Here is a 14,417-nt window from a genome sequence, read left to right as displayed (position 1 = left end):
TCTGAGGTATAGATTAAGATACAGAGAGGTTGGGGCACTTGGCTGGCTCAGTCGGTAGAGCATGAGACTCTTGATCTCAGGGTTGTGAGTTCAAGCCCCACGTTGGGCATGGAGCCTACTTAAAAACAAATAAACAAGAAAAAGATATATGTTAGGACCTCACTGTGATTTGGGGGACTTCTCTGTCAGATTTATTCGTATACTAACTAAGTTTCATTCCATTTACTAAATTTGGATACCTAGCAATGGAATACATCAGACCTGTGTATTAAAAACAAATCAGAACATAATGCACACCAAAGAATGTATTTTCACTTTTGCTATAATTTCATGAACTAACTTTTATGGAACTTTTTGAAATAGCATAGGATGTCGATTACTGTATGTGTCTTATAAATAATAATACTTAATCTGTATTAATAAAATGAGTATTTTAGCTCTATCCCTGGAGTTGTAAGGAAATTGTAACTGGTAGAACTCCTTTCTTCATGAGATTAAGGTGAAGTTTTTATGGCCTAGTTTCCTGAGTATGCAGTTCATAAAAATTTCAGGGATAATCAAGGCAGAATTTTGTCCTTTTAAACCCACCTTTGGAAACATATTTTAAATTTGGGAGGTATCTAATTTGTGTGGAGGCTAATGAGGTGTTAATTATAAAATGAACATTGATATCTTGAGGGTATAGCATATTTTTAATGGTTTTTATCTTACAGTTTTATTTCCTACTAACTTAGTTTGTTCCATTTGAACAAATGATGTATTTAGGAGGATAATGGGGATGGAAGAGTCAGAGTTTTATAGAAATGAAGGACTAGAACTTTTCATGAAAGAGTTTTTAAAGGTGCCCAATGCTGCAGAGAGGTCATATAAGGAAAGAATGGCAATTTGGCAATTAGAATATCTTTGGTGACCTGCGCAAGAAATGTTTCAGTGAAGTGATATCGGAAGGAGCCAGATGGCAGAAGGCTAAGGAGTGAATGAGAAGGTCTAAATGGCCTAAAAACATGAAAAAAGAGAATCAGCATTGTTGGAGCACCTGGGTGGCTTAGTCGGTTAAGCATCTGCCTTCGGCTCAGGTCATGATCCCAGGGTTCTGGGATCGAGTCCTGCCTGCATCGGGCTCCCTGCTCAGCAGGGAGTCTGCTTCTCCCTCTCCCTCTGCCCTTCCTCCCCTTTTGTGCACTTTCTCAAATAAACAAATAAAATCTTAAAAAAAAAAAAAAAATAGAAAGAGGGACGCCTGGGTGGCTCAGTCGGTTAAGCGTCTGCCTTCAGCTCAGGTCTTGATCTCAGGGTCCTGGGATCGAGCCCCACATCGGTCTCCCTGCTCAGCGGGGAGCCTGCTTCTCCCTCTCCCTGCCACTCCCCCTGCTTGTGCTCTCTCTTTGTGTCAAATAAATAAATAAAATCTTTAAAAATAAATAAATGGCAGGTATTTAAATTAATAAGAGATCATTGACACAAAGGAGAAATCAGAAGATTGTTATTAATTCACCAGTGAAATATAAATATCTGATAAACACAATCAAATGTTTAGCCTCTAACTGGTAATCAAACATAAAACTAACAAGGATATGTTTGTCTCCTACCAAATTGGCATACTTTTTTAAAAGGTAATATTTCTATGCTATGATTTAGAGAAATTAGCTCTCTCATCCACTTGGATAGAAGTAGAAGTTAGGGGTAAATCCTTTAACTCAATCCCATTTCTAGAAATTTCTGCTGAAAATGAGTCCTTTGTGAAAAGGTCAATCTGCAAGGCTTCTAGTTGCTAATGGTATAATAGATGAGAATTAGAAAAAGTTAAGAAAGGGCATATGGTTTCCATAAAAAAAAAAAAAAAGAAAAGAACTAGAAAGTGGGTTTTATTGACCATCTCCCTGCTAGGCTCTAAGCTTCCAGAAGGTTGAAGGGCTGTGTCTCATATCCACTACTCTGACTCCACCGACATGGCCTAATCCTGGAACAGATATGTATTAGATGAGGACTGAGTAGGCGGATGCATGGATTTGTCTTTGGTTTCTTGAGAACTTTCTACCAGCATCTTCTACAACACTTTAATAGTTCAGGGTATGGATGATGAAGGAAGAAAAAGAGACCTTTGGAAATCTAAGATGATACCATGTGCAGTTTAGATTTTTTTTTATTATTTTAAATAAAACTAGAACTTTATTATAAATTTACACTGAGCCCTTGACACTGTGGGTTTTGCCTGAAGACCAAAAAAAGTATTAGACTTTTGGTATCTCTTGTGCCATTACTGTCTTTATTTGGACTTTTCTTATCTTCAAAGATTGAACTTTGGTCGTTGATTTTCAGATTTATCAAATGTCATTACTTTTGATGACTTTAGTTTGGAAAGTTCTACTCAAGATTTATTAGGGAAGCATAGTACTCCCAATTGTAGCAGCATGAAAAATTTTGCCGGTATTCTAGTTCATGTTTAAAGAGTGAAAAGGAGTAAGACCCTGAGAAGAGTGCTAGTGTGCATCTTTGAAATGTACGTGCATGTTGAGTATAATACCGTTCATAGAATTATTCACATCTTTCTATCCACCTGTCAGTCCTCTGTTGTATGTATGCATGTGGATATGTTTGGGCTGCTGTTTACCAGTGTTAATATTGGTATCTCTAACATCCTAACAGTATATTCAATATCCTAATAGTAGTAGGATTTGGAGAGTTCGTCCGTCCGTCCTTCCTTCCTTCCTTCCTTCCTTCCTTCCTCCCTCCCTCCCTCCCTCCCTCCCTCCCTCCCTCCCTCCCTCCCTTCTTTATTTCCTTTTCCTTTTCTGATAGCTATCTGAATTGTAATCTTTCAGTTCATAATTTTTATGTTTAAAGTTGCCTCACCTTACTTTTTTTCAGACTGGACTTAAGCTCGTTTAACTTTAGATAAGAGGAAAAATTGTTTTTTTCCGTGATTTTATTTTTTCTGGAAGTACGACTCTAGGTTATTGCAGCTTAATGTTTACCAACTGCATATTCCCTGACACTATATCAATGTGATCATTCTGTTTTATTCCACATAACCCACCTTCACTGACTGTTAAATAAATATCCTATTTTTACTGAACAGGCTTTACAGAGTCATTTGAAGAAGTGTGGTGGAAGATATGATCAGATTTTGGCTTTTCGACCTACAGGATGGACGCATTCTAACAAGTTGACGACTATAGCAGACATTATTCCCCAGACCAAAGGAAACATTTCAATATATGGTATAATTATGAAATTTTTTCACTTTTAATGTTTGTTATGACATTTTTTAGAAAGAGCTTTTGTAAAAATAAGATCCAAGAAAAACAGGCACCAAAGAATCTTTAAAGATCGAGTTTCTAATTGCTCTACATACTCTAAAGCTGTATCTTTAGTACATCATAAACTGATAGAAAGGAGCGTGACAGGAGGAAAAAGACATTGGCTAGTACAGATGGTTTCGTTTGCGTGCTCGGTGCTGTGTGAAGGAACCCATAGAGGAGGGGCGGGCAGTGCACTTGGGTCTGGAAGCTCAAGTGCCATGGTCAGACTGCCAGTGGGAAGGGAGACCGGATTAGATGCCCTGACAGCGAGAGGTACAGACTTGACTCCTTTCTCTCATTTCTCGGAGGAGGTTTACCTTTGTCCTCAGAAATTGCTTACTGTCATCGTGGCTGATGGAAACGTTTTTTATATGTCCCTAGACTAGTGACTTAATTTCAGCCCCTAAAGATCCCCGTTAAAACAGGACCCCTTCTCCCTTTCTCTGTGGCACTTGATCTTTAGGAAAGATAAAGGGATTTTTAAGATTTTATTTTTATTATTTTTATGCTTATTTTTTTATGTGTGCAAAGCTCAGGGACTGGAATCTGCTTACTTGCTCTGGAAACCAAGAGTCTTGCTTGTCACACTTCACATTTTACTCATATTTTTTCCAGGATATTCCTGAAATCCATAGCTGAGTGAAGTGCCTGAAGAGAAAAACCTATTTTAAAAAGAAAGCCTAATTAAAAATAAGAATCTATAGAAATACATATGAAGTGTCTACATAGAAAAGCAGTAGAATTATTTAATGTTCAAAGTTTCGGTATGGTTTTAATGTTTTAATCTTTATTCTCCATAAAAGTTATTAACAAATTTTTTTTTATCAGAAATAAAGTACCGAGGAGTTTTTGATAGCAGTACTCTGGATTGCTTTCCTTTTTTATTTTATTTTGGGCTTGTGCATTTTTTAAAAATGATTTGATTTTTTTTGTCTGCAATTTCTTTTGTGTTGCAGGAATCCCTTATAGTGAACACAGCAGCTACCTAGAAATGAAACGGTTTGTTCAGTGGCTGAAGCCCCAGAAAATCATACCTACCGTGAATGTTGGTGCCTTGAAATCTAAGAGGACAATGGAGAAATATTTTAAAGAGTGGAAATTGGAAGCTGGATATTGATGTTACCTGAAAGGACTCAGAACTAGTTAAGTAACTTAGGTATAGCTCATTACTAGTTAAATCTTTAGTGATATGAAATATGCTGTATGGGGAAAACCTCGTGAAGGCTGCTCGGATAGCTTGTTTTCTCATTTATGTTTGAATAGCATGTTCGTGGTGCCAGGCATCTCTCGGCATCATCAGTAATGATGGAGACTGGTCCCCCAAGCGCCCTTGATTCTTGCTCCTCCCTCGGGAGCAGGTATACTCTGCATCTGGCCACAGGAGAGGCAGAAAAGGCAGCCTTAGGGACCAAAGGATTCATGATGATAGATAAATGACATTGAAAGCATTATATATAAGTAATTATGTATCTTTAAAATTATTTAATATGGAGCATATTTTTATGAAATAACTTTTATATGATACTTAAATAAAAAATTAATCTTAAATTTGCCATAGTGTCTTTTGGTTTTTAGGATTTATAACTGTGATGTTCATGCAGTTTTAAAAAATTTCAATTAAAATAATTCAACACTTGACACTAAGGAAGAGGATTCAAAGAGCCTAGGTAATCACCCAATAAAGGATGGCGAAAAGTTTGCATGAATAGATGTTTATCTGAACTGTTTACTCAAGACATCAGATAAGTGGAAATTCAGATTGCAACACTGTTTTTTTTTTAAGTGAGATTATATAATTTATTTATGAATCTTGATGTCTCCAACACAAAGTAACTGATCCAAAATGAAAATTTGGGGAGGCCAATGCATATTAAAATGTTTTTATGGGATTTAAATAAGAAAACAAGTATAATGCACGTATGCATGTGTGTATATGTATATTCTTGCATTACCTCTAGCAAAGAAATTATGTGGGGAATTTCTTAATAAATGTTTTCATGGAAAATTATTTCCAGGAATGATTTTAGTAAGGATAGTATTCTCCATGAACTTTATTTTCACAAGCTTGAATTTTACATTGCTGTGGAGGTAGGAGTTATAGGGATCACATTTAAGGGAGGAAGAGCTTTTAGGGGCACAGTGGTAATAAATCCAGTTTAACTGTACTCTCAGTTGACTTCAATTACACATTTAAAATTTTTTAGCTTGTTTGGGCTTTTGATGTTTTGAACTTTTCATAACTTGTAAGTTGTTACAAGTTACAATTAGAAAAAGTTTGTGTAGTCCACAAAAACAGGCATTTTGGGGAGATGGTCAAGTCATTTATGGTCATTTTAGTTTATTATTTGAGTAATGGTCTTTTCTTAGAGTTATCCTTTTTCTTTTCTTTCTCTTTTTTTTTTTTTTTTTTTAAAGGGAGAAGCAGGCTCCCCGCTGAGCAGGGAGCCCAATGTGGGACTCGATCCCAGGACCCTGGGATCGTGACCTGAGCCGAAGGCAGACGCTTAACGACTGAGCCACCCAGGTGCCCGAGTTATCCTTTTTCATTGGTAAAAAGATTTTTCATGATTTTGGAGGTTTGACTTTGAAAATCCAAGCATGTTATTTAAGGGCAGCCTTAGCCTTTGTATTATCCAATGCAGAAAACCTCTTTGTACACAAACAGCACTATTTACAGCAGCTCGGAATGGTGTCGTTTGCTGCCATTGCCGCAGAATACGCAGAACCTCATTTAGGGACGACCCCAAGGAGTTTTAAATATAAATCACAATCACAGCCAAACTTTCCGAGGCTCAGGCAAGAACTATATATGAAATTCTTAGTTCCAACACCTCACGCATCGGTAGATAAAAAATTTCAATTTTAAAGTGAAATGAAAGAAGAAGAAATCTACCATCAACCCAAAATAAATGGATGACAGCTCTTGAACATCTTAAACATGTATAGGGAAGAAATAGAATTAAGCCAGCCCAGAGGAAAATGTTTTACTCTATCTGTATTTGGGACTTTTCAGAAAGCTGCTTCCCAACCTTACCTGACACTGTACATTGAATTTCCAGAAGCAGTGACACTTGACGGGCTGATTCCAAGTTGTCATGACTTCAATGTCACGGGAAAATCTTTTCTACTTGATGTCAATGCCCTTTTAATTCTAAACCACTTATCCCTGATTCTGTATTAATTAATGTACCTAAATATGAAACGGGTTTTCAGAACAACAAATTTAAGTTCACAGTGTGTTCAGTTACTGAGTTATAGTCCTAGAAACCAAATGAATTCAGAATTTCCTTATTTGGTCCTAAATAACCATCAATAACTAGACTAAGGAACTAAGAAGGGAATCATCTTCAAGTAGTAATCCTCGAAATAATCTCTCTTGAAAGAATATTAATATTGGCTTGTAACCTTCCTGGTGGTTTTATTACCGTTCATTCAGTTCACTTGATACTGATCTTAGAAAAATTCCAATAAAGAAGTTATTTGAGGGACACCTGGGTGGCGCAGTTGGTTGAACGTCCGGCTCTTGGTTTCGGCTCAGGTCATGATCTCAGGGTCCTAAGATCAAGCTGCACACTTGGTGGGTAGTCTGCTTGAGATTCTTTCTCCCTCTCCCTCTCCCCCTCCATCTCCCCCCCACCACCGGCCCTGCGCTCCCATTCTCTCAAATGGGTAAATCTTTAAAAAAAAAAAAAGTTATTTGAAGCCAGCAAAACCATAAGTTAATGGTTATAGATAACAGAACAGTTTAGGTATAAGAATTACTTCTAATCTGAATAGTTGGAAACTTTTAACTTGGCAGGCATTTTACTATGCTAATTATATTGCCTCTTTGCCTTAGTATCTACCCCTTCCTCCAAAAAGTAGACCTACTCTTTGCATAGGTCTCATTCCCCCCATGATTTCACAGTTCCATTTTTGGTAAGCCAGAAATAATTTGTAAAACATTTGTTATAGAGTGTACCAAGTCTACAAAACTGAGTATAACACAAAATGATTATTTTCTTAAATATTCGTAGCCGGGCCAGAACTAGGGTGAGGCAGGAGAGGTTAGGGTGTGTGATTTAAAGGGGGCACTGGTTCTCAGGGCTGACCCAGCACTTGCATGACCTGGAGAGGGAGAGCCTCCCTACATTTTACACTAGGAAACTCTCTTGCCTTACCCTATTCCCAAGCCCTGCTTCATAGCATCTCATTATGTGTTTTGCTGTTTTGATGAATCCGAAGTGGGTTTCTAAATAAAATACTGTTATAGCTTTGTTTTTAATATACATTGAAACATAAATATTATAATCTAAATTGAACAGTGTCCATTTTAAAGAACTTCCAGATTAATCAGCATAGAGCTAATTAGTCCTCGTTTTTCTAGGGCACCAAAACCCAGATTTCTCTGAAACTTGTTCTCCAGGATATGTAAACAGCTTCAGGGCAGGGCTTATCATATTCATTTTATGACCTAGTACCTTTTTCAGTGTTGGGTCCAGAGACATTTCTAATAAACGGTAAGTGCTTAAATGAATCTTGAATACACAGTGAAAAATCCATCCACATTCTAAGAATTTGACTTCCAAAATTCTTTCACGTGTTTTCCTCAGGTAAAAATAGTTTCACTCCAGAAGAACCACTGAAAATAAAAATATTGAAACTACTCATTTGATTGTTTTTGGTACATTAAAACTTATCTGTTACTTAGGTCCAATTCAGTGCAGGAACAATTTAGAGAATAAACTTTTCTTTGTCAAGATGTATCACTTGAGTTTGTCACTAAAATCAGTCACTGAGCATTTAAATCCTCCTTCCAAGAACTTTTATCAATCAATATTATTTGTTGATTAACTGTTATGTGCTCCACACTATTTTTGGTGTTGTATGGAAATTAAGATAAGAACTATTTAATCTAGGGGCACCCCGGTGGCTCAGTACGTTAAGCGTCTGCCTTCAGCTCACGTCATGATCCTGGGGTCCTGGGATTGAGCCCCGAGTTGTGCTCCCTCGGCAGGGACTCTGCTTCTCCCTCTCCCCTGGCCCCTCCCCCCACTCATGCTCTCTCTCACTCTCTCTCAAATAAATAAATAAAATCTTAAAAAAAAAACAATTCAACCTAGCAAGCATATATTGAGTGATTATTCTGTGTAGGGTGACGGGGTTATAAACCTGCTCCGCTAGGGGACTTAATGCATGAATAAAATAGTCTCAAACATCAAAGAACATTAGGAAGAAAGACATGCCCCTAAGCACTGTAAAAGGCAAGCTGTGAAAAGTGGTGTAACACCAACGTGCATGGGAGCACTTAAAAAGGAAAAATAAATTCTCATAAGGAAGAGACCATAGAGAAGATGACTTTTTACATGGTCCTTAAAAGATTGACAGACTTCTCGTAGACCGGAGAGCCGTCCAAGAGACCACGAAGTCCTGGAGGGGTGAAAAGTAGAGCGTGTGTCGGGGGGAGGACTTCGAGCATTGGTGTGTTGGTGGTGGTGTGTGAAGCTCAGGCTGGAAAGGTAGGTGAGGGAAGATGGCAAAGAGCTTTGAGAGCCATACTAAGTTGTTTGGAAGTTATTCTGAAGAAAATCAAGAGTTCATGAAGATTCGGGGGCAGTCAACACAAATTTATGTGTTGGAAATGAAAAAGTGAGTTAAATATCGATACACCATGTATCGAATAGTATGTAAGTATATGAATTAGAGCTTAACAGGAGAACTAGGCCAAGCCTTGAACCTTGACAAACACATTGTAATTATGGGGTCTCTGTAAGGTGTTGGTGTTTAAGACAAGGTCCTTGCCTTGGAGAAGCTTAGAATTTCCTTAGGGGACTGAGTAAAACTAATATCTGTAAAATACTTAAGAGAGAGATTTGTGCAGTTTTGTATTTTGAGAAAGGAGAGATTGGGGTCGGTTGGAGTTGTATGAGCTACTTGGTGAAAGAGGATACACGAGAAACTAATTTAGCAACACAAAACACAGTATGTAAATAATTCATGAGTGATCAATTGAACTGCTCTTTAAAAAGCTCATTTAATTTAAATGAAACTTGATTATATGAGTGCTGCTCTTATGTTTGGGACTGCATTCTATGGCTTAACTCCCTAGAGAGCTATTGTAGATTACACACGGATTTAAAAACACCCAGGAACACTGTTTGGTTCGTCCTAAGTATGAGAGACGTTTTCTTCAACGAGAAAGAGTTTCGTAAAGTCAAATTACATTATCCGTATAAGCGCCTCTGTTATTTCAAAATGGAAAGCAAGAGCTTCAGATCATAAAATGGCATCAAAGCTTTGCTTTAGTACACTATCAGATGTTATTAAACTTTTTCTTTAAGTGGGTTTTTTTGGTGTGTGTTTTTTTGTTTGTTTTTTAAGTTTGTTTGAAAGAACGGTTAGGGACTTCCTGTCGAGGCTCTGAGCTCTGATTACATATCACATGGGATAAGTAGATAAAATTGTAAATGAACTAAAAGCAACAGTACCTGAAAGGAGAATAAAAGCCAAATACTCTGGTTTTGCTAAATCAGCCCATTTCTTTTTATGAGGGTCTTTTATCCATGGAAAGAGTGCTCAACTCTGTTATGTTTTGGGGTTTTTTAATAGGTTTATTGAGAGATAGTCACATACCAAATAATCCACTCATTTAAAGTGTGCAATTTAGTGGTTTTTAGTGTATTTACAGAGTTGTGCAACCATCACCACAACCAATTTTAGATTATTTTTATCACCCAAAAAAGAAACCCCATATCTGTTAGCAGTCACTCCCCAGTCCTCCCCTCCCTGCCCATCACTCCACCCCCCCTCCTCCATCCTAGGCAGCAACTAATATTTTCGGCTCTATAGATTTACCTATTCTGGACATTTCACATAAAAGGAATAGGATATGTATTCTTTTGTGATTAGCTGTTTTGACTTAACATAATGTTTTCAAGTTTCATCCATGTTGTAGCATGTATCAATACTTTATTCCTTTTTATGGCCAAAATAGTCCATTGTTAGAAAATACCACATTGTGTTCATCCATTCATCTGTTGGTGGACATCACGTGGGTTATTTCCACTTTTCGGCTATTATGAATTATGCTGCTATTAACATTTTGTACAGGTTCGTGTGTGGACATATACTTCCACTTCTCTTGGGTATATACCTAGAGATGGAATTGCTGGGTCAGTCATACGGTCACTGTGTTTAAACTTTTTGAGGAACTGCCAAATTGTTTTCCAGAGTGCTGCATCACTTTACATTCCCATTAGCAATGCAGGAGGCTTCGAGCCTCTCCACATCCTCTCCAACAAGTGTTATTGTCTGTCTTTTTTATTACGGCCATTTTGGTGAGTGCGACGTGGTATCTCATTGTGGTTTTTATTTGCATTTCCCTACTGACGACTTATATTGAGCATCTTTTCACTATTTTGAAAGAAGACACGATACGGAAAGCTCAGTTCAATGAAAGTTCTAAAATGTATTATTTTTTTTTTCAAAAATGTATTATTAAGCCTAAGCAAAATAATCAGTTTTATAGACTTTGGCTTTGATTTGCTAGAAAATGATGGTGTTTAAAAATTACATGCCTATGATTTTGGTTCAATGAGAATTTTAAGGACAAATTTAAAATGTGTAGCAGCATTCCAGGAATCATGAAGTGGTTATATGCAGTGCAGGTAAGACAGACTTACTGCCTCAGCTTACAGAAAGGAAGCAAAAACGATCATAATTATAAGTTAGAAAGGAGGATTTAAGATAGGAGGGTTTTAAATATCAGGATGGATAACACCAGCTGACCTTGAATAAGCAAAGCCATTTATAAAAATGGCCCACAATGTTCATGTGATATATAACCGTACATCTTTACCCAGATTTTAAATTTTAAAATTACAGCATGCTATTTAAGATCTTCTCTGAAAGCTAGATAATGAAATAAATAACTTATCTGGGTCCCGTTTAGCCCCAAATCCCATAATTACATAATTCCTGGCTAACATCAAGTTTTCCTTTAAGTACATAATAAAAGCATACTGTTTTAAACAACTCAGCTATTCATATGTCATGAGAATAGTCAGCCAAGAAACTTATCTTTTTTGTTTCAAAGCTGTTGACTTTTATGTAAGAACTCTATACTTCTTCCAGGTTGTGCTCTAGAAATTTATTCATCTGTATTAAAATTTTTAACAAGTTTCTGACAAAGAACAGGTGACATAATTTGGGAGTCATTAGAAGTTCAGCATAAAGTTCTTTTTGTCACCATTCAAAATCCCCGGACAAGAGGAAACAGATGGGTTTGGTTACATTAGCTTTGCAGGGCCAAGTAAACAGTCTACGAAAACGTTAACTATCCTTTTGTTTGCATGTCTGCATCTAGGCTAGGAATGGTGCTTGATGTTAACCATGCTAGCTTGTCAGCTGCTAAATATTTAACGATAGAAGCTGGAAATTTTAAAAATACACAATATTAAAAAGTGTATTTGAATCCTCATTGGATGACTTCATTTATTTATGAAGTCATCATAAAATGGATGCTAATTAAGGGTGAGACGCTGACCACACTGAGTAGAGGAAGGGGTTTGGATTCCTTAGGGAAGTCCTCAGGGGCCAGGTAGCTTTTCAAAGTGGGCTTTTATTTTTTTATTTATTTTTTTTTTAAAGATTTTATTTATTTGACAGAGAGAACACAAGCAGAGGGAGACAGGGAGAAGCAGGCTCCCTGCTGAGCAAGGAGCCCGATATGGGACTCGATCCCAGGACCCTGGGATCATGACCCGGGCCGAAGGCAGCCGCTTAACCGACTGAGCCACCCAGGCGTCCCTCAAAGTGGGCTTTTAAACATGAGTAAAATTGGGATTCTCAGAGGGAAGATAAAGCTAAGAGCAGCATTTACATCTCAAAAAAAAAAAATCAAACATAGTTATGATCCTTCCTCTCGAGTAAGAGGTGGAGAGCATCCACACATCCAAGAAATAGGTAAGTGTCCACCAAAGTCGTTCAGGCAATAAGCCGAGCAGTTCAAAAACAACAAGACAGAGATGCCTGCCTTTCCAGGGTTAGAGAAATACACAGAGCAAACGATAAATTATAATACATTATAGTGGAAATGGGATGGTGTGGACAGAGGCAGTGTCCAAGCTGGGGGTCAAAGGACAAAGGAGTGTAGCCGATGAAAGCCAAGCCAGCTCATCGTCCCCTTCTGGCATTCAGTCACATTCAAAGGAACAACTTGACAAAGACAAATCGGAAGCCTTTTGAATCTTTCCTGCGGTGTCACAAAAATGTCAGAAGAGGAGTCTCAGTTTCAATGTATTTTACCAAGTTAAAAGTTATTGCAAAGGAGAGAGCTCTTAAGCTAAAATGTTAATGGAATTTCAATTAAATTGGTGGCTAGATCATGCTTATTTTTTTTTTCTCTCTCTATCCCAAGATTCCTTCACAGGGTAGTGAAGATATTAAAAAGGAACCGATTCACAAGAATAATCTCCTGGGTGGATGAGAGATTCCAACAAGAAATGTCCGGAAGACAGAAAAAAGTAAACTGGACCGAATAGACGATAGATAGTCTGATAGAGGATCTGGAATGAATTGAAGCTGTGTATTTGTGTGCATTGTGTATGTATAATGATATAAGTGAAAAACCAATGATGTTGTTAACTTGAGGAAAACTAAAAGCTGTACAAGAAAGGAAATGGAACCTTAGTATACTGCGTGGTTCTGCAATGAACAATATTTACATACTCATGATGATGTAAATAGTGATGAGTGATTCAATCAAAATCAATGTTAGGATGCTATTAAGGAATGGGGAAAGGGGAAGGTGTGAGAGAGAATGTCTACCTCAGTTCCCTGCTGAAAACTCTCCCATTGCTTCCGGTAGAATAAAAGTGAAATTCCTTGCTGTGGTTTTGCAATCCCCACATCATCCGGCCCCTGCCTGCCTCCCTGATCTCATAGCCTCCAACTCTCCCTTTTGCAACCACCAAGGCGTGGCACTGGCTTCTTTCTCTTCTTTAAACAAGTCAGGGTCTTTTTCTCCTCAAGGCCTTTGTCCTTGATCTTTTCTCTGTGTGAAGTGTTCTTTTGGCAGAGAATAAGTCAGTCCCTGATACCCATTCTCCTCTTCTTCCATAGTAACAGAACTTTGGCTCAGCTCACGGCTGCCCAGAATAGAAACCACATTTCAAGTTTCTCTCGCAGCTAGGTATGTCTATGTGACTACATTCTAGCCAAAAGTATATAGGCAGAAGGGGTGGGAAATTGCTGAATTGTGCCCTTGTAGAGAGGGTATGTGCCCTTCTCCTTCCCCCATCTTACTATTTGGAGCATAAATGTGGTGCAGCCATCTTGGACCATATAGATGTATAGCAAGAAACTAGAAGGAGCCTGGACCCCTGGAAGGCCTACCCTCAGGCTGTTATTTAAGGCAAAAAAACAGATTTCACTCATTTAAATCATTGTTACAGGGTCTGTGACATGGACCCAACCCATATCCTAATTAATACAGCTCTTGCTGTAGATCTTCACAATGCAACTCAACTCAGATGCCGTCTCAGAGGAAGGTTTCTTGACCACCCTAACTGAAGTCAGTCTTTTTAATCTCCATTACCATGTTTTATTTTCTTTATAACACATAACAGTATACTAAATTGTTTTATTTAGTTATTTGCTTTGTAATTGCCTTTCTCCTAGAATATAAGTTTCATGAATGCAACGATCTTGTTTGCGTTGCTCATTGCCTGGAACGGTGCCTGGCACTGTGAAGAAAATATATTTATTGAATGACTGACTATATCACACTGCAAGCTGATAGGTGAAACAGATGAATCAATAAAAAAAAAAAGTGTCAGGGCGCCTGGGTGACAGAGTAGGTTAACCGTCCGACTCTTGGTTTCGGCTCAGGTTGTGATCTTGGGGTCGTGCGACTGAGCCCTGTGTCAGGCCCTACGCTCAGTGCAGGTTCTGCTCCAGATTCTTTCTTCCTCTCCCTCTGCCTCTCCCCCCACTCATGGTCTCTTTCTCTAAAATAAATAAATAAATCTTTTTTTTTTTTTTTTTTTTTCTTTAAAGAGTGTCAGGGCGCCTGGGTGGCTCAGTCGTTAAGCATCTGCCTTTGGCTCAGGTCATGATCCCGGGGTCCTGGGATCG

The 14,417-nt window shown here is 38.0% G+C and overlaps 1 protein-coding gene across 5 annotated transcripts in view; it reads left to right on the top strand.

The window, feature by feature from the left end:
- The window catches only part of DCLRE1A (DNA cross-link repair 1A), a 29,187-nt gene extending 15,149 nt beyond the window's left edge, over nucleotides 1-14,038 (top strand). For 3 of the 5 annotated variants that reach the window (XM_032423313.1, XM_032423314.1, XM_032423315.1), the window contains 2 exons: nucleotides 3,080-3,221; nucleotides 4,259-5,605. In XM_032423313.1, coding sequence (XP_032279204.1) covers nucleotides 3,080-3,221; nucleotides 4,259-4,419 — 303 coding nt within the window. In that variant the 3' untranslated portion in view covers nucleotides 4,420-5,605. Of the gene's footprint in view, nucleotides 1-3,079; nucleotides 3,222-4,258; nucleotides 5,606-12,699 lie in introns of those variants that run through there. The other 2 variants (XM_032423317.1, XM_032423316.1) reach the window with 2 other exon arrangements.
- Nucleotides 14,039-14,417: the final 379 nt, after the last annotated feature.

The sequence above is a fragment of the Phoca vitulina genome, unplaced genomic scaffold (assembly GCF_004348235.1).
Source record: "Phoca vitulina isolate PV1807 unplaced genomic scaffold, GSC_HSeal_1.0 scaffold28, whole genome shotgun sequence".
Taxonomy (NCBI): domain Eukaryota; kingdom Metazoa; phylum Chordata; class Mammalia; order Carnivora; family Phocidae; genus Phoca; species Phoca vitulina.
This window is presented reverse-complemented; position numbering and strand designations above follow the sequence as displayed.